Source organism: Choristoneura fumiferana, chromosome 23 (assembly GCF_025370935.1).
Source record: "Choristoneura fumiferana chromosome 23, NRCan_CFum_1, whole genome shotgun sequence".
Taxonomy (NCBI): Eukaryota; Metazoa; Arthropoda; class Insecta; order Lepidoptera; family Tortricidae; genus Choristoneura; species Choristoneura fumiferana.
The window spans coordinates 5,260,462-5,284,214 of NC_133494.1; the positions used below are offsets into that span (position 1 = coordinate 5,260,462).

At 36.8% G+C, this 23,753-nt stretch overlaps 2 protein-coding genes across 10 annotated transcripts in view; both read right to left on the reverse strand.

Annotated features, from left to right (window-relative positions):
• The window catches only part of unc-104 (kinesin family member unc-104), a 100,680-nt gene extending 94,664 nt beyond the window's left edge, over positions 1 to 6,016 (reverse strand). For all 8 annotated transcript variants that reach the window (XM_074106064.1, XM_074106068.1, XM_074106063.1 and 5 more), the window contains exon 1: positions 5,873 to 6,016. The gene's annotated coding sequence lies outside the window, so the exon portion shown is untranslated. The remainder of the gene's footprint in view (positions 1 to 5,872) is intronic.
• An 836-nt stretch (positions 6,017 to 6,852) lies between these two features.
• Sod2 (superoxide dismutase 2) lies at positions 6,853 to 16,438 on the reverse strand. 2 transcript variants are annotated; one of them, XM_074105685.1, is made up of 6 exons: positions 16,248 to 16,438; positions 16,000 to 16,178; positions 12,946 to 12,978; positions 9,724 to 9,862; positions 8,322 to 8,476; positions 6,853 to 7,116 (listed from the first exon to the last, which is right to left on the reverse strand). In XM_074105685.1, exons 1-6 carry the CDS (start codon positions 16,277 to 16,279, stop codon positions 6,971 to 6,973), a joined length of 684 nt encoding a protein of 227 aa, XP_073961786.1. In that variant the 5' UTR covers positions 16,280 to 16,438; the 3' UTR covers positions 6,853 to 6,970. The 2 variants fall into 2 exon arrangements, with proteins under 2 accessions (XP_073961786.1, XP_073961787.1); XM_074105686.1 differs by lacking the exon at positions 12,946 to 12,978 and having other exon boundaries at positions 16,248 to 16,435.
• Between the last annotated feature and the right edge of the window lie 7,315 nt (positions 16,439 to 23,753).

Sequence of the window (23,753 nt, forward strand, 5' to 3'; positions counted from 1 at the left end):
ATATCAGCTGTAATCAAATTGTCCAACGATCATGTAGCAATATTCATAATGCCCGGACAATGTGATAATTAATGAGGTTTAGATAATAACTGTCACTTTGCCCGGTATAGCTTGTCATTATGCATAATGTCCTTATTAATCACTTGGTCCATAACATATACAACGCAAAATGACAGAATAAACTATAGTGCATGTAAAATCTATGATATAATATTGTTAAAACCTGTTTACCGCCACGAGTCGCAAGCTCTTTCAAGTGTGTGACAGGGCAGCAAACTACCTACTTAAGAGCTTTTAATAGGTTTTAAGTTTTAGAGTGCTTTTTATTGCGTTTTGGTTTCTTTAAACTACGGAACTACAGATGATACAGAATACATGCAAAGTACACTTACAATATTAATTTTTGCTCCTTTGCTATCACACTTAAGTCTCATACATATTCAAAGTCAAAGTCAAAGCCAAAATCTCTTTATTCAATTTAGGCTACCTATAACAAGCACGTGAAGCCGTGATGGCCGAGTGGTTTGACCTATGGCCTCTCAAGCAGAGGATCGTGGGTTCAAATCCCGGCTCGCACCTCTCAGTTTTTCGAAATTCATGTGCGGAATTACATTTGAAATTTACCACGAGCTTTACGGTGAAGGAAAACATCGTGAGGAAACCTGCACAAACCTGCGAAGCAATTCAATGGTGTGTGTGAAGTTACCAATCCGCACTGGGCCCGCGTTGGAACTACTACCCAAGCCCTCTCATTCTGAGGGGAGGCCTGTGCCCTGCAGTGGGACGTATATAGACTGGGATGATGATGATGATGAAGATAACAAGCACTTATGAATGTCAAAAAAATCTAACACCGGTTCGGAAAAACCTCTGTTGAGAAGAATCTGGCAAGAAACTCAACGAGGTAAGTATTTTTGTTTTTTAACAGATTTGCAATATTATTATATGATATTACTATACACATTACAAGTATTTAACATAACTTTATTTTTAACACAGTATGTTCGCTATTTGAAGGGATCGCTAATGCTGATCGGAATCATTTCCAAATATCCCTGTCCATGATATAATCATTAACTTTATAAATACGCCTTAGATATTAATGTCTTCTTGACAATAGATCTGAATTTTGTATCCGTTTCATTTGTAACATATCATTTGTTTCATATATTTTGGAATTTTATTATAAAAACGTATGCAATTTCCCAGAAACGACTTTTTGGTTTTAGCCAGTCTGTAAGATGGAACTTTAAGCTTCCCTGTGTTTCTAGTAGCCTTTGGCTTATCGACGTTAGTGGGAAAATCGCATATGTTCTTCCTAACATACATGATTATTTCAAAAACATAAAGCGACGGCAGGGTTAGGATACCTGTTTCCTTAAAAAAAGTATTATATAGTATACAAGCAAACAAGATGAATCAACACGCAACATAAGGTATAACAGTGATGGGCAAAGTACGGCCCGCGAAGGGATTGAATCCGCAGCGTTCCTTCGACGTGAATAGTACCTACCTATATGACGCGCGATCATAATATAATTTCATTATTTGGCAAGTATAAAATAGAAATAGTCCTGGCCCTCTTCTAAAATTTCTGTATCTTTCTGACCCTCCATGAAAAAAGACTGCCCACCACTGTGATATAACATTATGGAAAGATGGTACGAGTAATGATAGATACTCGTAAAAAAAAGCAGCTACAAATTCTCTTGTGAGATCTCGCTCTATATCTTGCCATAATAACGATAATAATTTGACAATATTAATTTAAGTACAGTCAAGGGCAAAAATATATATACAGCCACAGCGTCAAATATTATATATACATTGACTGTACCGCACAGGACCAACGAGTATCTACGAGTATGTCATAATAAAATTTGTAAACTATTTTCATTCAACTTTCTCACCTCGTATCGTACTATAGTTTAGCCGTCTACCCAACATAGCAGGTATGCTATGCAGGCGTTCAAATTACATACTAGACTGCTAACACTACACAATACCCCAGGTTTTGTCCTAATAATGTCTGGCAGCTCTGGGAACTTAGACCACGAGCTTAATAAGAATAATGGCTACAACTTGCTGAGCGGCTCATCTGGCAACTCGCCCTCTCTCCGGTAAGCTGCAAAAACCGTCTGAGAATAACAGCAACAGTCCCGAAAAAAAAAGAATAACGGCCCGGATATGAATGAGCAGAGAGAGAGATCAGTAAAGTCACACGCTCTCCCGAGGAGATGGGTAATTTCCTGATTCGATTGAGAGTTCGTCAACACTCCCTCGCCCTTTCCTCAATAACATAAAACGTTTTGCTTAGCTTTTACGATATAATAAAGGTCGTTGATCGCGGAGGTGTGGGATTAAAAAATATATTTTGCCCACATTTAAGCAACGGGGAAGTTAAGTATCCCTTTTATTTTTAACTGCCGCGACATAATGTCGGTCGCTACGATGTTGCCAATGAAGCATGACAAATACATATTTAATGATATTAGTCTAGACGACCTCACATAAGGTTGTCAGTGCCAAAATAGAAAGAGTGGGATTAAAGGATGCTGCATAAATGAAAAACCCTTCTTCGGCCCGCAACTTTGGATTGGCCTATATTCTATTATATCTACTGACCAAGTTTAATAAAAACAGAGCTAAAGCTTACTGAGCGAACGATATCTACGCTCCATAGAAAACATAATTGGTACGAGTATGCGATTCGATTTCTCTACAAACAGCGGGATTCGTCTGGAAGTTTCATCATACATTTCTGAAACGAAACGGGCCATTCTGAGATTGTATACAAAATTCTAGATAACCCGTTGCTGGAGATGTCCACTCCACACTGCTGGTAGGTACTATCTGAACGGGACGATATTCCTAGGACTCTAGGACGAACTTACCTTGTATCGCGCCGTAAAGCTAGACACTGACGGCGGAGGCGGAGCGGTGCAGCGCGACACGGAGGCGATACCGGTGGTAATATTCGAGCTAACGTGAAAGAGGCCACACAGAATACCGCGCCACGCTTATTTCCCGTGCGGTATTCTGTGTGGCCTCTTTCATGTTAGCTCGAATATTACGAGTACAAGCGGTACCGCCTCCGCACCGTGCCGCACCGCTCCGCCTCGGCTGTCACTGTGTTTCTAGCTTAATTACTCGATTCATACCGGGTAGTTTCATTTTTTTACAGGGCAAAGCTTAGCTTGAAAATTAACTGCAAGACTTTGCTTCGGAAGACCTAACTCACCCTTGTCTCACCTGAAAAAATCTCAGGCTCCGGCGCCTTGTTGTTCTCGTGTTAAATGACCTCTGCAATGCAGTCTAAGGACTAAGACACGGTAACCCGTGAACCAAAATAGTTTATGGATCCCCCAGCGAGTGCATTCACCGCGCGGTGGCGTGCGGCGCCCGACGCGATAACCCATCGGTAGCGATGCCCACACTGTTAACACAGACAGGGACAAAGCGATTTCTAAGATACCTACTGAGTATGACTAAACCTTTTCTTTTAACTGCCAATGAGATTTGTCAATTGAAATGGCTATGACAAAGAAGATCGCCAATGTTATTTACAATCGAGTCTAGCGCTCTCGAATATGCATAATCTTGAATTTCATATTTCAATCAACTACCTACACTACTCAAGCCATACATAGCGTACTATATAAGCCATAAGTAGCGCATTATATGCATCCTACTTATATTATAAATGCGAAAGTTGTGTGTGTGTGTGTGTGTGTGTGTGTGTGTGTGTGTTTGTTACTCTTTCACGCTAAAACTGCTGAACGGATTTGTATGAAATTTGGTATGTAGATAGCTGGACATCTGGAATAACACATAGGCTACTTTTTATCCCGATACTCCCATGGGATAGGGATAAAATTTTGAAATTTCAACCCTGAGTCCTGAAATATTGGACAGTTGTTTTAACTCATCCTCAGTGAAGACCGCAATATAAATTTTGGGAATTCCCAGGGGAATTTAAAAAAATCCCGGAATTTCCGTTGTGCCAGATCGAAGTTTACGCATGCGAAGCCGGGCGTAAACTCTAGTATTAAATAAAATAACTTTAAATTGACTAGGTTTTAAATCAGTCTAAATTTAAACTACTGACTACTTGGTGTACTGATACGTAATAAATAAAGTTTTAAGGTAAAATTTACCCAAGTCTATTTTTTATCAGCACAAGTGAAAAAAAACATCATGTGATTGCGATTGCGAGCGTCAGAACGTTAGGCAATACGGCCTCTGTTTTGCCAACAATACAAAATTTTTCCCCTTAGTAATTATTTTCCTTCCTAATGTTATTTTGAAGTTTTAGAGCTACTGACTTAATATTCACTATAACTATCTAGACCACAACAAATGATAATATAACAAAATATGATTTTTGTTGCGTGTTTAGGAAAAAAAAATACATGCTTTATTAAGAAGAGTTCGAGGTAAATATAAGAAATAGCTGTTAATACTCTTAATAAAAATGATAAATACGCTTTTTTAATACCTATAGGTAGGTAGTGCCATGAGACTTGAAGTGAATGATTACACCCACAGTTACGTAAAGAACTCTTCTTCTCTTCTGTATTTAAAAGGAGAATGAATGAGTTAATGTCAAAATCCTGTTTTCATTACATGACATGTTCTTGTGTGCTTGACCTCAACTCTGGTGGCACTACCTCTACCTATATAATCACATTATCAGGGTTTATATTAGCTTACATGGGCAAAATACCTTTTTATCTAAATAACTTTTACTTTGTTATGCAAAGTTATAACTATTTTAGTTGAAAATTATCATACAATTTTGAATAACTCCCTGTTAGTCCTATGAAAACTTGGTCACCCTATTACAAAACATGACCTATCTCTATACCCACACTTTCCCACTACCTACTGGGATTGCCACCCTGTTATTATAGTTGTGCATAATGCAATTTGCATTTTGAGGTAGGTTTGGTTTAAAATTATTAGGTGAATGCATGGTGCACCAATTATAATGACTGTTTACCACATGGAATTAATTCTAGAAAAAAATTTGGTTTAATAGAATGAATTTAAATATAAGCAGCACTTCTAGTAGCATATTATAAAATTTATTGTGGAATAACTTTTACGAATATAATAGTTTGTGTACTTTTCTTCTCCACAACAGTCCCAAAGAAAGAACTACTTAAGTTTAAAAACTCGGAAGTTTGCAGGAATGTTCTTCATACCACATAAACATAACCATGCGGGAATTCCCACGGGAATTTCTTAAAGTAGGTACCAAAATTTAAACTACCAGCATTAGTTGTTTGGGTCTAGCAATAGATAATGACTAGTTCTTTGAAAAACTGTATTCATAGTATGCAGGTACAGTAATCAGTACATGTATCACTTGAGTCGACAGAATAAGTCAATTTGATAAGACAAAACATGGTGAATATTTTCCTATACTGGATCGGCAATCTGTGTACCAGATGTGTATGATGAATGAAGATAATTTATGCTGAGGCAAATGAATCACACCAAAAGTATTTCTGCCTGTAACATTAGAAGCAATACGCTCATGAGATAGGCATTTTATTTTAATAGCCAACGGAATTAAACCTAGATATGCACCGAGCATGACGGCTAGTTATTCTTTACGAAATACTGAAATGTCGACCTTCGTTTTCGAACTCCATAAGTTGCAATTACTTTGGTTATTACAATTTAATATACTTTATTATACCGCAATATGGTAAAGAATGTTTAAACTCTGCTCTCAAAACCACAATCTCCTGAACTTTCTACCTACTTCTGGTTAGTTCGCTGAAAAATCAATAACACTCCAAGTGATCGCTCTCCACTTTCTTTGATTTAAAACTGCGTAATATATTTGATATTTAGTACTTACCTCTCCACAGGTGAAACTCGAAAGTCAAGCAGAACAGTAAGATTCAGTCAGAAAATATGAATATACAGTAATATTCTTTTTATTTATTTATTTTCGATCACAACACAAACCATGTAAAACGTCGAAACGAAATTGCTCTTTTCATTGGGGCGTTTTACGTGTCTAACTAAACCTGAGCAATCGAACTGTCAAAACAATTTTGTTTTGACGTGTTATCAATATCAAGCACCTAAAATAGTCTCTGCTGAATATAAACGTTTGCTAAATTTGTAAAAAAAGAGTAACAGCAATAATTACTAAAAATTCATGCTATTCGACAGTTAAGAAGTCAACTCCGTCTATTTTCTATCACAAATATAGTTTTGGTAATGTACAGAAAAACGCCTTTTCTTTTAGCAGTTCCAGTTCCTGTTAAAAAAATCTATATAATTAGTCCATCAGATAATATTGGAAACGTATTTTTTCTTTTACCAATTAAACAAAAAACATATGAAAATAAGCCAGTTAAATGCCCGCGTGATGCCACGCCATGCGACACTGTTTAGCAAGCCGTGACGTCATGGGCTCCCCACTCACGGATATTGAATTATTTTTTGTTTGATTGACAAAAGAAAAAATACGTGGCCAATATTTTCTGATAATCTATTCGACGAACTAAATCGAATTAGGTTTTTTTTTATTCGGGAGACTAAAGTACGGTCGCGGAACAAGAAAAATTTCACGCAATGGCCTCCACTAACTGTCTCTGCCGCTCGCGCGTGAATATTTGACGCCGCATTCCTTCCTTATTATTAGTTATTATTCGTAGTCGCATTCCTACAAATTCATCTGTGCGAGCGCGACGGCAAATATTTACAAATAAAATCTTTCTTTAAATTGTGAGCACTTGCATAAAACCAAGCAGAGATGGAAATTCCTTCTGCCCTAAACCGCCCTTTACACTGGGAATCGAATAGTTCTGAACAAAATAAAAAGCTAAATAATTTTTAAACTTAGATTTAATCAACGTACATTGGTATAGCATCTAAATCATTAAGCGTTCGGATCTAAGCCTAGTCAAACCAAATGCTGTTTATATTACATGGTACAATATTTTATTTACTTCAGAGCATTTTCGTATCTGCTAGAGATGTCATTCCAGTTAGCAACTTCAAATATGGCTTTCACGTAATCCGCACGTACGTTTTTGTATTGGAGGTAGTATGCGTGCTCCCAAACGTCGATACCGAAGAGGGGAATCAATCCTGAAAAACAAAACAAGGTAGAAATAAATTTGAGAACTTCACACATAGCCGAATCCAGGCATAAAAAAAACATATCGTGTTTGTGATGTATGTTATGCCAATCCAATTTATGGAGTGTAAACAAATCGATTTCATCCAAATTCTTGTATTAACACCCACTGGATCGAATCAATAACACATTTCTTTCCTACTGTCGAATCAAAAAATCTTGTAATAATTTCGTGTTTGTCTGAGATTTCTACATCACATGCATTTACTAATCAATACCTTCGATTATAATTTATTGACATTTAAAAATAATAATATGTTGATGAATTAATTAAACTAAACAAAACATTGTAAATTGGACCTCAAATACTTCGATCTATTCATTATTAAATAAATCGATTTATTAATTAATAATGCAACTTGTACGGACAAAATGTTCGTATTGGTCGAGTGAGGCGTTATTACCTAATCTGTAGTAGCATAGACTAGCAGCGTAAAGATCAAAATCGATTAGGTACTACATACTCGATTGAATAAGCGATTATTATTTATTTACTTTAAAAATAAAAATATTTATTGATTTTATAATTAAATAAACAGTCTTTGAAATTAAATCAATTATTGTAAATAATAAAATAGACAAAAATACTTTGATCTATTCAATTAATAAATTAATCGATTTACTGAACAGATTAATTATTTTGCAACAGGTTCTAGGTTTTCACATCATGTCTGTGGTCGGGTTAGAGGCGTCTTTGTTTATTTACCCTTTCTATAAATTGGATTGACATTTAAACATAAATTAGAGCATTCACATGAATACTCGTATAACAACAGCAGCCTATTCCCATTTATTTATCCCACTTGTTCAAATGAGAAAAATAAATGAGAACTAATGAGAAAATTAGCAGTGCTAGCTTTAGGGGGAGGAGGGCGACCGGAGTGCCTACCTGGGACGCTAGGTACTACAGGGTGCCAGCTCAATTTAACCACTTAATTTGAATACCTATTTTTATTGAGCTAAAGGAAAACTAGACTCATTGAACTCAACCCTTTTCTTGGCAAGACTAAAGACTAGGGCCCTACTTATGAGAATTTGTCTCCTCAGTCCTCACTAATGTTTCCTTGCATCTCCTCTAATACGTCAATAGATGGCGCCACCCATCACTAGTACAGCGTTGTTCCTAGATTATCACGTAGAACTAGCGTAAATGTACCAGTAGTGGCCTGCAAAGGGTCCTGGTTGACGCAAGTAGCGATCTGAAGCTTCCTCATCTGTTTGTTGTAGCCGAGCCAACCCCAGCCGGAGCCCTGCACGGCCACCGACGCCGCCGCCAGTTGGTTTTTCATGTTGTCCAGTGAACCGAAATCCCTGGAACGAGCAGTGACAGAGTAAGCTAAGGGCCAGATAAAAAGTGAGATTCATTTAGCCGGTGCAAAAAATATCGTTCGAGTTGGTTGAGGTACATTGCCGTCAATAATCGATCAATAATCGAATCTGGAAATAATTTAACCTTAACCTCGTAAGACCTCGCGTACTTCATAAAGTACTAATCAATTGTAAGAATAACTGCCGCGTGTACTATGTGGAGTACCTTTAAATATTTTTTTTTTCAATTAAACTTTAAATTTGTTGGGATAATTTCCAAATCACAAGACTCAGAATACTTGGCTCGGTCTGTAGAACTATGTATGGTAAAAAAGTCAGAGCTTGCGAGATTTAAATGAAAGTGGACCCACAAAAGCATCGTGACTAGCACAAGAGGCTTGGTTGCCTTTATCCCTGTATGCATTGCTTCCTAGAGGCCGTCAGATACAGGCCTAGATTTAGAGTTCTGGAGGTCATGGGGCAACGAAGGAGCGGAGGCCCCTAGGGCGAATGTTTGAAACGGAAAAGTTGCTGACCCAGCGAAATTTGCTTTTTTTTTTCGAAGGAAATTGGATTTATTACATATAACTTAAAGCAGTAGAGGGCATGCTTGATGCCCATGCCTGAACAAATTTAACAATGATTAGTGATTTTCATTGACCAAATAACAATTACTCAATGAAAACTGGACTAATAATAACAAATAAAAAAATACGATAGTAATATTATATATATATATATATTATATATATATATATATATATATATTATGAACACTATTACTATGAACACTTAAAAACATCTAAAACAAAAGCTAATTGTTTGAGAAATAAATTAATAATAGCTATGAATAGGCAAAAATATTCCAGACAGCTTATCTAATTAAAACCGCAATCCCAACAAAAACATAAACAAATTTCTTAATCAGTTTTAATGAGGTGAAAGTGTTATAAAAACTTAAAAAATGTTGAAGGTTAAATAATACACAGATTAGGATGACACATCAAGGTTAAAATGGGTTTATCTTTTTGTCTCGTTAGCCAAAACATGAATTAAAAGAGAGTAAGAGCAAAGCTACAAAACATGGAATAAACTTTCAGGTGCTGAGGTGAACAAGTCACAGTTTTCAGTGGATATAAGTCACAATAAAGGTTTACCACAAGCAATTAAAGTTTTTAAAGTAGAAGTAAGTAAAAGTAGTGGGTGTTAGGAAATTTTTCATGCTTAAGCCAACATAGTCAATGCTTTACTGTTCAATAGCTTTGGCGAGTGTAGCCGAAGGTTTGCCGCCGCTGGCGGAGAGATTCTGCCAGAATATTGAGTGGTTGATGTGACCACCTCCATTGAATTTGAGGGCTGGCGCCAGATTGATTATGGTCTGGATGTCACCTGTCAAAAATGAACATGACAATAATGAAAATCGTGGTAACTCGCGGTGGCCTAGTGGTTCGACGTATGGCCTCTTAAGCAGAGGGTCATGGGTTCGAGCCTAGAGTTCTTTCAGAATTTGTGTGCGAAAGTACATTTGAAATTTACCACGAGCTTTACGGTAAAGGAAAACATCGTGAAACGGAAACCTTGCATACACAGTAGAGAAATTAAATAGTGTGTGTCAAGTTCCCAATTCACACTGGGCCTGCGTGGGAATTACTGCCCAAGCTCTTTCATTCTGAGTGGAGGTCTGTGCCTAGGCACAGATTTACATATCCCACTGCTAGCATATGTATATAGATGATGATGATAATGAAAATACATACAAGAATAGAATACTTAATTTTGGCCTATATCTGTTTAACAAGGCAATTTTTTTTATTGTTCTTCTAATCTAAATAACTTTAGGGTTAGGTACTTAAAGTAAGTTACATTCCCTGCTATAGCAATAATCGTACAACTGCAAAAAGCCTATACTATGTCAAATACTCGTACACATGAGACTGCAAAATTGATTCTGATCAAATTTAACAGTTGTAGTTTCTGTTATGGAGCATCCATTAACAGTATTGGAAGAATCAACATTACAGGTTTTTTTTTTACAAATTACATCATGAAATCTACATGTACAGCCACCAGCATCACAAAGTAGATAATATAACAGAGACACCAACTTGTACAAGCAAATGGTATCACCCTAATACTGGCTATTTTTCTTTCCTTCGATTTTCCAATAGATGGCACCAATGAGAACACAAATAACACGATACGTATTGCCATCTAGTGAGACACTAAGGATACGGTACACTGACAGCAACCAACAAGCTCACCAACTGAGCCTAGACGACTAGAGATACGCATGATGTCTCTGTCTTATTTACGTCGTTAGAAGAGAATGGCATGTTTCTCTCAAATAGTTTCGACGAGCCCAGCAAGCGCATTCCGGTTATTCGCCATCTAGCGTCACAATTGAAAAACACTACGAAAGCTTCATAGCTGAAATGTAGCTACATGTAGCCTATACTTTCGTATTCTCAATTTATTATTTTTATGGTGTTTCTTATCTTCAAATTAAGGAGTTGAATTAAGGTTGATGTGAAGTTGTGTTTATAAAATATGCTAGTCTTTATTTTAATCTCAATATTTCTACTTAATTCGGCTTATTCACATTTTATAATTTACAAATGTTAATGGTAGTGCCATCTATTGCTGTTTTTTAGTATTAAATATAGCTTGTAGGGGTTGGTAGGCCATGCCAGCATTTAATATTTGCCACATCGGAGCGTGCAAAAATATCTGACACGTCCTTCCGGTCCGGCCCTAGAATAGAGTCGTATCAGATATTTATGCACGCTTGTTGTGTCAGATATTGGTGACTGTACCTACTAACAATACTTACATATGCACTATGCGATATTAGCGCGCCGTCTCTTTCTGAAGCGATACGTTGAAAAGGGAGGGCGCGCTAAAACCGCGCGGCTAACCGCATAGTGCGTATTTGCATTAAATATGACATAACTATTATTATCTTCTTTCTACATTAAAAAAAAAAGCTGAAAAGAAAAAAAATTACTGCTCAACAGCCTTCACAAAGCAACAGGATGGTTCAGTCTTGCAAGGAGTTAAGTTTTGCCACAGGATGGAATGGTTCACATGCCCTCCTCCATTAAACTTCACAGAACTGAGTAGACTCAGTACTGTGTCCGTATCAGCTGCTGTCGGATGTTACATTTCAATGTAAATACACATAAATTTACTCCTGTCATTACTATTTTTTTGGGGTTGAGCCACCTAACTAAATAAGGTCTTACAATCAATTTTCTCAAACTTATAACACCCCTCTTTTGGCGTCTGGGGTTAAAAATAGTACATTTTAGAGTTGACTATTTACTGGTTCAGATAATACCGACATGGAAATACCGACTCGATATTTCGTGTACACGTCCCAAGAAACTCATGTCAGGGGGGCTACTACGAAATTCGAAGTTCGTATCGTATCATCCCTCTCACTCTCGTATTGAACTAGGCATCGGAGTTTTCATCGCACGGTAAGACGTTAGCGACCCATGGAGTCGGCATTAGCAATAGACTTAGGTTATATGTAAGATAAAGCAAAAACTGCATGCATGAAAAATAATGAATTATATTATATAAGAAATTAAATATCTACTCGCATGTATACTTAGACTAATTACGCGTGAGCAACTCAGTCTTTCGCTAATCGAGGCCATGCAAAATCCTTAAAATTAGGATTAAGGACTCTTTAATTATTGTAAAATGCTTTTTTTGTTCTTTTGCTTGAAATAAACAGCTTAATTTTTTTTTTTTTTTTTTATTAAAATCCAACTCCTATTCATAGTCATATTCACTCATTTGTCCTAAAATGGTTTTATAGCGATCGTGATAAAAAAATCGTGAGCAATGTGATTCCAATTATAAATAACCCTTTCCAACCCAGTTGAGTATGAAAAGGACTACGATAAGACAACATTATAGGATCGTGACTCACGAGCAAAACTACCGCATCACTTATAAATTTTTCATACAACTTTGTATTGGATATACTTACTCGTATTATTTTTGTCCTTGATTATAAAATTAAAACCACTACTTGAAGAAATGACTGAGTATGAGTAAGAATACGAGTTTTATTTTATTGCTAATGCCGACTCCATGGCTCGCTAACGTCTTACCGTGCGATGAAAACTCCAATGCCTATGAAAAGCATAAAAAAAAAACATAAGCGTCAGAGGGACGGCAAGGGACGAAGTTCGAATTATGCACTTCATAGTATAGGGCCAGTTTGACATAAGTTTGTATGGGCGTGTACACGAAAAATCGGGTCGGTATTTCCATGTCGGTATTATCCTGGCCGGTTAATAGTGTCACCGCATGTTAGGTGCATAAGTAGAGCCACAGAACTATTATTAAGAGGAATAAAAATGGTATCTGGTGTATTTCCTATCACAAACAATATGTGCATTTTTCGGCTCACTGTGTTTTCATGTTTTCATTGGTTTTAGTAGATTTATGGTACTCACCAACGAAATTGAATCCTTGAGGAATCACCATCTCTGTAATAACCCATTTTTTGAGCAATAAACTTCATTAGAGACCTAGCTGAGAAAATAAGTACACAACATGTTATTTTTGATTTCCGTTAACTTTAAGGGGACATTCAACAGGTCAAATGAAGTTAATTTCTCCAAGAAGTTGCCTGACAAGTATTAAAAAATCAATTATGCACAGTCAAACTTTCTAAAGTATATTTATGTATTTTTTTATAGCTCATAACCAGTGTTGCCAACTTTATTTTTACGAATCCACTAATTGAGGTATCCTAACCCACCAGAAACCACTAATTTTGGCAATCCCTAAAACCACCAGAAAACCACTAATATATACCAGACAGGATTAGATATCAATACCCAAATATTTTTTGAAAAAGAAAAACAATACGGTATTTGACTATTTTGTATGTTTTATAAATTAAAACTACACAATGCCTGTTATCGAATAGAAAAACAATTTTTAAGCTACCTTTACAAATAACAAAGTTATGCAGGTTTGACATTCAAGATTAGCCAGAAAAAGACATACTGGCATGTGACGTCACACGCCAGTACCGCCATACTTGCTGCATAGAGAAAATCGTTTGAGAAAGGGACAGGTATATATATAGATTTTTCAAAAAACCACTATAAATCAAATTTTCAACCGATTTAAACACTAAACACTAACAGCCTTATTCATAAAAAGTTAGAGCCTCCTTGAAGGCTCCTTGAAGGCCCGATGCTAAAAAACATGATTCATAAACGTCTGTTAGCGCTAATCAGTCGATCAAGGCTCTGCTAAAGTTAGAGGACCGTAGACCCTCCTTTATCTCTCTGCTAAGTGACAAAATGGCCGCCACAAGTTTGAACAGCTGACTTTGACTAGAGCAAAAAAACCATAGGTACCGAAGATATTTATAGTGAAGGCAGGGCTACGCAGATTAAAAAAAAAACAGGAAAATTTATTTTCAGGAATTTGTATTTAAAAATCCTCTAAATTAGCAACAATAAATTAACAATAAATATGAAATAAAAATAAGGATGATTAACATAATTATGGCTTTTTGCACAACATAAACATGCGGATCGGAAATGGCGGGAAAACAAACATCTCGCTTTTTATTTTTTTTTCCTGGTAATTTGCTGTCACTGCTGTCAATTTTTTTTTTAATTATCGATTAGGCCGTTTGTTGTCTTTGATTTGTCAAGGTGGCCAACATAACGCGTCTAATCCGTCTATCAGCAGCTCAACAACTAGCAGACTGCTAGCAAGTGTTTATGAATCATACTTCTTGACAACCGTCTATTAAGCTTAATCAGTCTGCTAAGTAACAGACTGATCAAACCTCAATTAAGGATTTTTTATGAATAAGGCTGTAAAACGCTATCTGTATATCTATATTTTCATAATAATATTAAGATATGGCAAAATCAGGAGTTGTCAAATACCGTATTGTAATTAATATTTTAATTTTGTGAAATAATAAAAAAAAAACTAAAGACAAATCTTCAGAAGAATTGTCTTCCTAGTTCCGACTGGTGCCTCATCATCATCATCATCCCAGCCTATATACGTCCCACTGCAGGGCACAGGCCTCCCCTCAGAATGCGAGGGCTTGGGCAGTAGTTCCCACGCGGGCCCAGTGCGGATTGGGAACTTCACACACACCATTGAATTGCTTCGCAGGTTTGTGCAGGTTTCTCCACGATGTTTTCCTTCACCGTAAAGCTTGTGGTAAATTTCAAATGTAATTCCCCACATGAATTTAAAAAAACTCAGAGGTGCGAGCCGGGGTTTGAACCCACGATCCTCTGCTGGTGCCTAGACATGAAAAAATATGCTCTTGTAATCTAAATAAATATCTCCTGTAAAATGTGAAAATCATGCTAATGGTTGAATGGTTGAATTTCTCTTACCATCAGGAGACCCACTTGCTCATTTGCACTTTGAACTTTACCAATGAATGACAAGTTATTATCATATGATTGGTGTACGAAAAAAAAAACTTTTTGATTTCCAAAAAAGTTAATTAGCAGCTAGTTTTTATCAATGAATCGAGCTGCCAGTGGAACTTAACGGAAATAAAAAAAAACATAGTGTACATAATGGCTTTTTAGCCAACCTATGTGGTCGCACACATTTGTGTTTTTTCTAGCTCACAAGACATTTCTATTCCTCTTATATTTTTAGTTCTGTCTAATAAATCACAGTCAGACTATACCAAACGGGGCACAAATATATATACATATTTTTTTATTGCTTAGAACGCGTTAAAACATAGGAATAAAAAGAGAAATAAAAAAAGCGAATTTTTGGATAAAATTTTCAAACTAAATTACAATGGAGCCGACTTCTATTTGAAACAATTTTTTTTTTATGTTAGTATAATAAATGATTGATATAATTAGAGTATGTTAAAATGAGCATGACAGCTTAATTCGGTTCTGGCACTCCGCTGGCCGCTACCGTGGCATGCTAGCTTCGCTCGCTCGGCTTGTGCGTTGTGGTTACAATTCATACTAACCACTCCTTGCTTTGCTCGTTGTACCTACCTAAATTTCAAACTGGGGTCCCTATATCCCTGCCATTTTTTTGTTTACAGAGAAAAAAAATATTAGGTTTTTATTTTTAACGTATTCTATACACATCATTTAAAATATATGTCATCATGACTTCATTTTGACAAAAAAAACAACCTTGCAAAAAATTCAATACTTTAGGTCCCTTTATCTCGGCCATTTTTGATTACAAATAAAAGTTGTTCAAGTAAAATATGCTTATTTAAATGTTTTCTATTCAATGACATCATTTAAAATGTGTCATTATGACTTCATTTTGGTAAAAAAAAATCTGTGCCCCCTTTGCTACAGTCCAACCTATATCACTCACTGATACTGAAGTTAATTTAAAAATGGAACAAGTCAGACACGCAAATAAGATTCCATAATATCAAAGAGGACTGATGAGATGATGTTGTTTAGTTTAAAAATAGAACATGTTAACATAGCCTTAAATAATTATGATGAAATAATGATATTTACCTTTAGCTTGAGCTGCCGCAAGTTTCTCTTCAGCTGCGTTCAGGTTGGCCACATAGGTTGCATGGTGCTTACTGTGGTGCAGGCTCATAATCTCCCGGCTGATGACCGGCTCCAAAGCGCTGTACTCATACGGTAGATCAGGCAGCGAATGCTTCTGGCGGCAAGCACCCGCTACACGACTGGAAAAACCATAATCAATCAAAACTAAAAAAAACTCCGGTTCAACACATATACTAAAAAAAAATTACATCAAGTTCCCGACGCTACGTGTTCCGAACATGGCTGCGGTTGGGAGCAATATACTGTAGAATAGAATGTTCAGTTTCTGATAACCGGCGAATTTGTTTTCGCCGTTAACAAGACGATTGATTTATCTGTCTCAATAACAAAAATTTGATTATGCAACATAAGTGGTATGTCAGCTGTGTGAAGTTCTGTCTTCTGACAGGAACTGTCTAAGCTCTGTTAAAAAACGGTGTCACTTATCACTTATTCAATCTTATTTGCAGCTCAAAACTGATTGAAATGAAACATTGGAAATGTGTAAAGACATCTTAAATGATTGTTCAATATGTATGTTATTATTTTATCAAATCAATCAAAGATATAATTTTACAGTTTTTTTTTTTTTTTTTTTTTTTTTTTATGGCTACGAGAACATTAGCCAATGACAAAGTTAGGGAAACAGTTGATATAATATGATAAGACGGTAGTAGGATTACGGAAAAAATTTAGGATCAGAAAGGATTGGAGTTAACGTGTAGGAGTATATATACGAAATAAAATTATAATTTGATATCATTTTTTTCTATGAATGATGCTAGTATGGTATATATATCACTGGTATTAAGATACAATAAACAAATAATGGAGGTGGGAAAGGGAATTGGAATTGATTGGAGTTGAGAGAAAAGATCAGAGTGGTCGTAAGCGAGCATGAGAAAAAGATGTGATTCAGGTCTCCATATTCTCCACAGGAGCATGTAGGGCTATCAACTATTTTAAACTTGTGTAAGTGCGCTGGAGTACACACATGACCCAAACGTATCCTGCAGAGAACAGAAGTGGTCCTTTTGCTTAAAATAGTTTTGTGGAACCAAGGCTTATGTGGTAGAGACTCTTGAACAAGGCGATAATATTTCCCTTTAGATGAACTATCAATCCAGAGTCTATTCCATTCTTCATATAAAAATGATTTGGGTAGATTAGCCAGATCGTGACAGAAATTGACATATGGAAACGTATCTCCATCAACAATAGCCTCGTTTGCCAATTGGTCAGCTCTCTCATTTCCTAAAATTCCAACGTGACTAGGAATCCAAAGACTTTACTTTTACACATTTAAATAATCGATCTCTAATGTTGAAAACAATCTGGGACTGCTTGTGAGATTTAAACGGAAACTTTTCTAAAGACTGTAAAGAACTAAGGGAATCACAAAAATTACAGTGTTTTGCAACTTTGATAAAAGAATATATTCGACTGCTTTTAAGAGACCGTAACATTCTCCTGTGTATACAGAAGATTCTGGAGGTAGTTTAATTTTTTGTATAATTTTATTTTGTGGATGGTAAACTCCTACACCGACACAAGTTGTATTTGAATGTTTAGAAGCATCGGTGAAAATATAATGCCAATTGTCCCATTTTTCATTGACTAACTATTAAAATTTTACATTTTGATAAAATTTATTTTTATGAATATCCAACTTATATTCTACTTGTGGAGTTGTAAGAAGTGAATTATAGCTATATGATACAAAGGCAGCAAATGGCTTCGATGAGTAGGTGCTATGATGTTTGTTGTATCTTTTAAAACTTTTAACAAGACATGTGCGTCTTTATATTTTCCAGTAGGAGAAGAATCTACTTTCTGAGATAGACTACAAATTTTACGGTATAGGAGGATGGTATTTTAACTGAAGACTTCGGAGAAGAACCTATCACTTAAATATTGCTGTCTTAAACTAAATGGTGGTTCGCTACATTCAACCTGCAAACAGTTTATGGGACTGGATTTCATTGCACCAGTTATGAGTCTTAAGCTTTTGCCTGAATGTTATCTATTTTTTTTAATGACTTGACATAACTAGGATGCAATAAGAAATGTTCCATAATCTATATACACTTCGTATTATTGCGTTATATAAAAGCCTCATCGTGAAGGGATGGGCACCCCACCATACTCCTGAGAGACATCTAAGGATGTTTAAATTTTTTCGCATCTCTGTGCGATATATTCAGAATGAGAGAGGCCAGTTAATTTTGCGTCTAGTATCTCCTAGAAATTTTACCTCATCTTTTACAGGTAGTAATAAATCATTATACACAATATTAACAGTAGGAGGAGTTCGTTTACGAGAAAATAGAACTACAGTGCTTTTGGATACTGATAGTTCCAGACCGTTTTCTCCCAACCAAATGTTAAAGTCATCTAATGCCGTACATAACGACCCACTCATGTCGTCTATAGATCGTCCAGACCACAAAAAAGAAGATCATCCGCATATTGCAGTATTAACATGCCTGTTCACTAATGGTTCTAAATCATTACGTGTATATGTTATATAAAAAGAGGCTCAAAACAGAACCTTGAGGCAGACCTTTCCAAATTGTTCTGGCTACGTATTTATTTGTGCTTGGATCTATACAAAACTTAACAAATCGTTCACATAGCATGTTGATAATAAAATTAATCAATAAGGTTGGAACATTCAGCTGAATCAACTTTTTTTTCAAAATTGAAATATTTACATTATCATATGCACCTTTTATATCTAGGAAAGCAGCTAATATGGAATGGTTATTAGAAAAAGCTAATTACAGTTTGTTTGGGTGTAGATAATGTACGAATTGTTAATGCACACTCAAATAATGCAAGGCCTGATATCCGTGCTTATGTACCACAGAGTGAGTAAACACATGGAGTGGCCCTATTCTACTATAGATACATTTTGTTATGTAAATATGTGTAAAATTGATATAAAATTAAAAAAAACACGTATCATCTCTTTCTTTCTAAGTGTGTCGGCATCTAAAAACAAAGACGGCATGGCATTTATTTATTCTATACTCGCCAATGGTTTGCCATTACGAGCAAGTGACGTTTCTGGCTGCCATCCACCATCTTATGCGCCGGAGGCTTTGTGGTACGTTAGCTGTCAAGTAAACTAATACTACGGAGTTTTTAGTGATTTTCAGTGTTACTTATAAAAATACTTTTAAGTTTGGTTTCGTGTTGTGGACATCACAGCGAGACCAAAACACTACCTGTCCATCACGCTGTCATAAAGCAGCTCCAGCCTGACCACGAGAGTTCGTCCAGTTTTTGACGCGTCTGCTCGAGATCGTAATGGGAATTCTCTCAACTCGTTCCTAGAAAAGGGCATAAATTGTCTTGAACTCATTCCGAAACTACTGATCAATTTAGAAAAATATGCGTTGGGATAACGTCCGACATTAAGAAAGCCTTTCTTCAGATATCACTGAATGATGAAGACAGACGACTATCTGTCTTTTCTGGTGGAAGAATATGAAAGGAAAGACTTGATAACCTACCGCCATCGTCGTGTGGTATTCGGCGTAACGTCTAGTCCATTTCTTTTGGGTGCGACTATAAATTACCAATTGGAAAAGTACAACCGAAAAATATAGGACACGGCTGAGCGTCTCAAGAACTCTTTCTATGTTGATAACTGCGTCACAAGCCTAGAGAGTGAGCAAGAGCACAAATCTTCATAGAAGAGGCGAAAGACTAATGTTGGAGGCGAAATTTGACTTACGAGGTTGGGTCACAGCTCCCATGACCAATAAAGACATGACGTCAAAAGAAGACAGTCTGTCTGTACTCGGCCTTATATGGGATTTAAAGAGATCAATTGTACTGTAATGTCAACTTCGTTCAAAACATGACTTAGAAGAAAATTACAAAAAGGAGTTTGTTGTCCATAACCCAAAAGGTTTTTGATCCGGTCGGTTTGGCATGCCAGTTACTCTTGTGCCCAAACGAATTATTCAAAAAACTGGAATTAAAGCTGGGTTGGGATTCAGAACTGCCGATTAACTTACAAAAGGAATACCTCGATTGGTCTAACAATTTCACTTGTATTGCTGCCGTATTCCGCGTCGACTTACCTCTGCTACAATAAACAAATGTAATAACAGCCTGCACGTCTTTAGTGATGCGATCAAGGTGTCATTCGCGACTGCCATTTTCCTGCGAAGCGAATTTCAAAGAGAAGTTACTGTGCAGTTGTTCAAGCGAAGTCACGCGTGCACCAGTCGTGAAGTCAGCATACCGCGCTTAGAATAATGGCAACCTAATTGCAACACGCTTGTATATTCAAGTCAAAGAAGCGTTGGAACTGTCAAATGTCGAGTTTACTTCTGGACTGACGCAAGCGTATAGCATTCCTGGATTACGACTGAGGGAGACTGGAACATTTTGTAAAGAACAGAGTGAAGGAGATACGTCAAATACTAACGTGGAAGATTGTAATCTACCAGGCTCGATGAACCCTCCGACTTACCTTCGAGAAGGCTGCAACGCTAAACACCTACTGAAGAGTAAATGGTGGGAGGGACCGGCTTGGCTGAAAGCAGAAGAAGTGAATGGCCTATGTCTCAATTAACGTTGATGAGCAGAAGTCAACAAAGAAAGAAGAAAGTGGTACTTGCTAATACTACGGCAGATATTAGTACAATTCTATCCAGACTGACTTACTTTTCCAAATTTACTATGATAGTGAGAACGGTTGGCTGGATATTAAGATTTGCGTACAACTGCAAGAATAAAAATAAACGAAGAGGTGAACTGACCTGTGAGAGTTCAGAGCGCGAGAAGAAAAATTTAAAGATGGTTCAAGCCGAAATGATGGCAGATGGTATCAAAAAGTCGAAAAATCTGCAAATATTTAAAGATGAGGGGCTTATTAAGAATTCGCACAAAGCTGTACTTAGTGATGAGCCCACAGACTTTGTATGTCCGATATTTCTGCCTGGGAAGCATCTAATAATCAAAAGTAGTAACCTCGAAACACCACATGTTGCATCACGCCGGCCCGGGTATTCTAATGACAGCACTCAGGGAGACTTATTGGATCACTGGTGTTAGACGACTTGTTAGTTCAACAGTATCAAATGCGTACCTGCAAGCGACAATCGGTGAAACATGCGACACACCGTTACCACTTTGCCTGGACAGAATAAAACCTGCTGCTGCCTTTGAAGTGACTGGTATTGATCTAGCTGGTCCCTCTTTCTGGTCGGGAGGGAAGGTGTGGATGGAAATTTTATTTACGTGTGCTGTATACGCGCCGTACACCTGGAACTAACAAAATCGCTTTCAACTGAAGCTTTTCTCATGGCGTTACGACGGTTTATTGCAAGACGTGGAAGAGTCAACACAATTTACACGGATAATGGCACTAACTTCCACGGAGCTGATAATCTGTTAAAAGCATTGAATTGGGAAGAGATAGCAGCTTACTCCAGTGTGCGAAGCATCAAGTGGAAGTGTCAATCCACGGCTGCGATAATGGTGGGGAGGTTGGTGTAAGCGATTGATTCGTTGTCTTAAGGAACTTCTACCATCCGCAAACTTGGACAGAAAACAGTTCACTTATGAGGAATATGTCAATGCCATACTTGTGATTGTGAAAATTGATGAATTCACGGCCCTAACGTACATCGCTGGATAACTCAGAAAATTTGAAGCCTCTGACGCCAGCCTGCTTCGTGCAAGGGCTTCCTGCCAGCGAGACTCCAGATTTAGACCAGCTCGACCATGACTCTTTGAATAGGCGATTAAGGTATTTAGCGACGCCTAATTCGTGAGACTAAGAGAGGTTTAGGAACGAGTACTCAAGTATGTCATACAGTCAGGGTAGGAGAGGGACTCTAATATAAAGGTAGGCGATGTCTATTGATAGAGACTGATGCGAAGCGTATAAAGTGGCCTTTAGGAGTTACTCTTAGAAGTATATTATGGAAAGATTAAATGTAGAGTAGCTAGAGTACGCACAGCCGACAACGAGTATTTTTAGGAATCAACGTCTATACTAAACTAAGTGCAACCTGACGAGGTCCTGTGAAGATAGAGGTCTGGTCTTCGTCCAAAGGTGGGAGGATGTTAGAAACCTCTACGGTGTGGCAATGACGTCTAATTGAACTTTGTATTTTTTACCGTTATGTGTACACTCTAAATTAAATGGTGAATCGCAAACATTGTTTTCCTCTGTATTAAGATTTTCTTGTTTTTTAACAGACAATTATTTAATTTATTTGTTTTAAGGAGATATCCTCCCTGCCGTCGCTTTATTTTTTGAAATAATCATGTATGTTAGGAAGATATGTGATTTTCCCTACTAACGTCGATAAGCAAAGGCTACTAACACGAAGTAAAGTTTCATCTTAGACTGGCAGAACAAAAAGTCATTTTGTCACCGGAAATGTGTTTTTATTAAAATTCCAAAAAATATTAAAATGAAACTAAAATCAAAGTTAATATCGTAGAAGCATTATATCAGGCGTATTATAAATAATGATTAATATCAGCAGAATTGGCAAATACGAAGCATTAGCGAGTTTCAAATACAACTTTGTAGTATTATAACTGCGTGCGGGCATTCGTCGATTTTTACTTTGAATCGTAATATCTTAAGCCATGAAACGATTCACGGATCGGATCGCATGCTCTTGAATCGATCTCAATTTATAAACCTAATAAATACTACTTATAAAAAATAATATCTACCAGTTTTTCTTCCCTTGTCCAAAGTACTTCCGAATTCCCACCCTAATACTTAAGAACTTTACAAAAACAAGTAGGTATTTAGTAGTTCATCTATTCTAAAGATCTCGCCTTTCTCCATGAAAGTGACAATTGCAACAACAATATTCCCGGAATTGTACAAAAAAACCACCACTTAGCACACCATTTAGTCGAATCGACACTGAATATCGATATCGGCTACATCACAATTTAATTTCGTCGAACCCTGGTAACCCTGTAACTGTCATTGGCTTGTCAATTTAGTTTACGAATTATGGCGTCGACTATAAGTATCAACATCGTTTAATCAGTGTCATTCTTTCACGGGTGATGCTGTAGACTGCAACTGTACTTCTTTAACTTATGTCTCCAGCATTAGATATCTGAGAGTTTACATTGATCAAAGACTAGACTGGCGTGCTCACATAGAGATTCTTTGCGCTCGAATAAGAAGACTTCTTTATATTTTTAAACAGCTACGTCATACTGCTATCCCCGATGTTTTAACTATTACCACAGTCTTTGTCATTCTATTATCTCATACTGTATACCGGTTTGGGCTGGCACCTTTAAAACAGTGCTGTTAAAAGAGGAACGCGCTCAGCGAGCTGTGCTCAGTCATGCACTTTAAAAGAAGAGACTTTCCAACTACTTACTGAACTTTACTCAGAATCTCAAATTCTCACAGTTAGATAAACTTTCATTCTGCATTCTGTTCTACGTCATCATTCTAGACTACCTCTAGATAAAAATATACTTCTGCGACGGACGACATGGACACGCTGTATCCAAAGCTTTAACCTGTCGTTCAGCATTTGCCCACCGCCAAACCGCGGCACTAAGTTCCACTCTATATAATAAAATTAATAAATTAATTCATATATATGATCTAAACAACTATGAGGTTAAAATTAAACTTAAAAAATGGTTGCAAAGCCTTAGTTATCAGGACACCGAAAATCTCCTCTTAGTAGTATCCTAAA

What these genes read in the sequence shown, in the direction of transcription:
- Sod2 (XM_074105685.1), bottom strand. Translation starts at nt 16,279, where the DNA reads ATGTTCGGAACACGTAGCGTCGGGAACTTGAT. An exon ending in TGCGGCAGCTCAAGCTAAAG is followed by an intron (nt 12,979 to 15,999) that starts GTAAATATCATT and finishes GGGTTATTACAG; the next exon opens with AGATGGTGATTCCTCAAGGA. An exon ending in CTCGCCAAAGCTATTGAACA is followed by an intron (nt 8,477 to 9,723) that starts GTAAAGCATTGA and finishes TGCTCGTTCCAG; the next exon opens with GGATTTCGGTTCACTGGACA.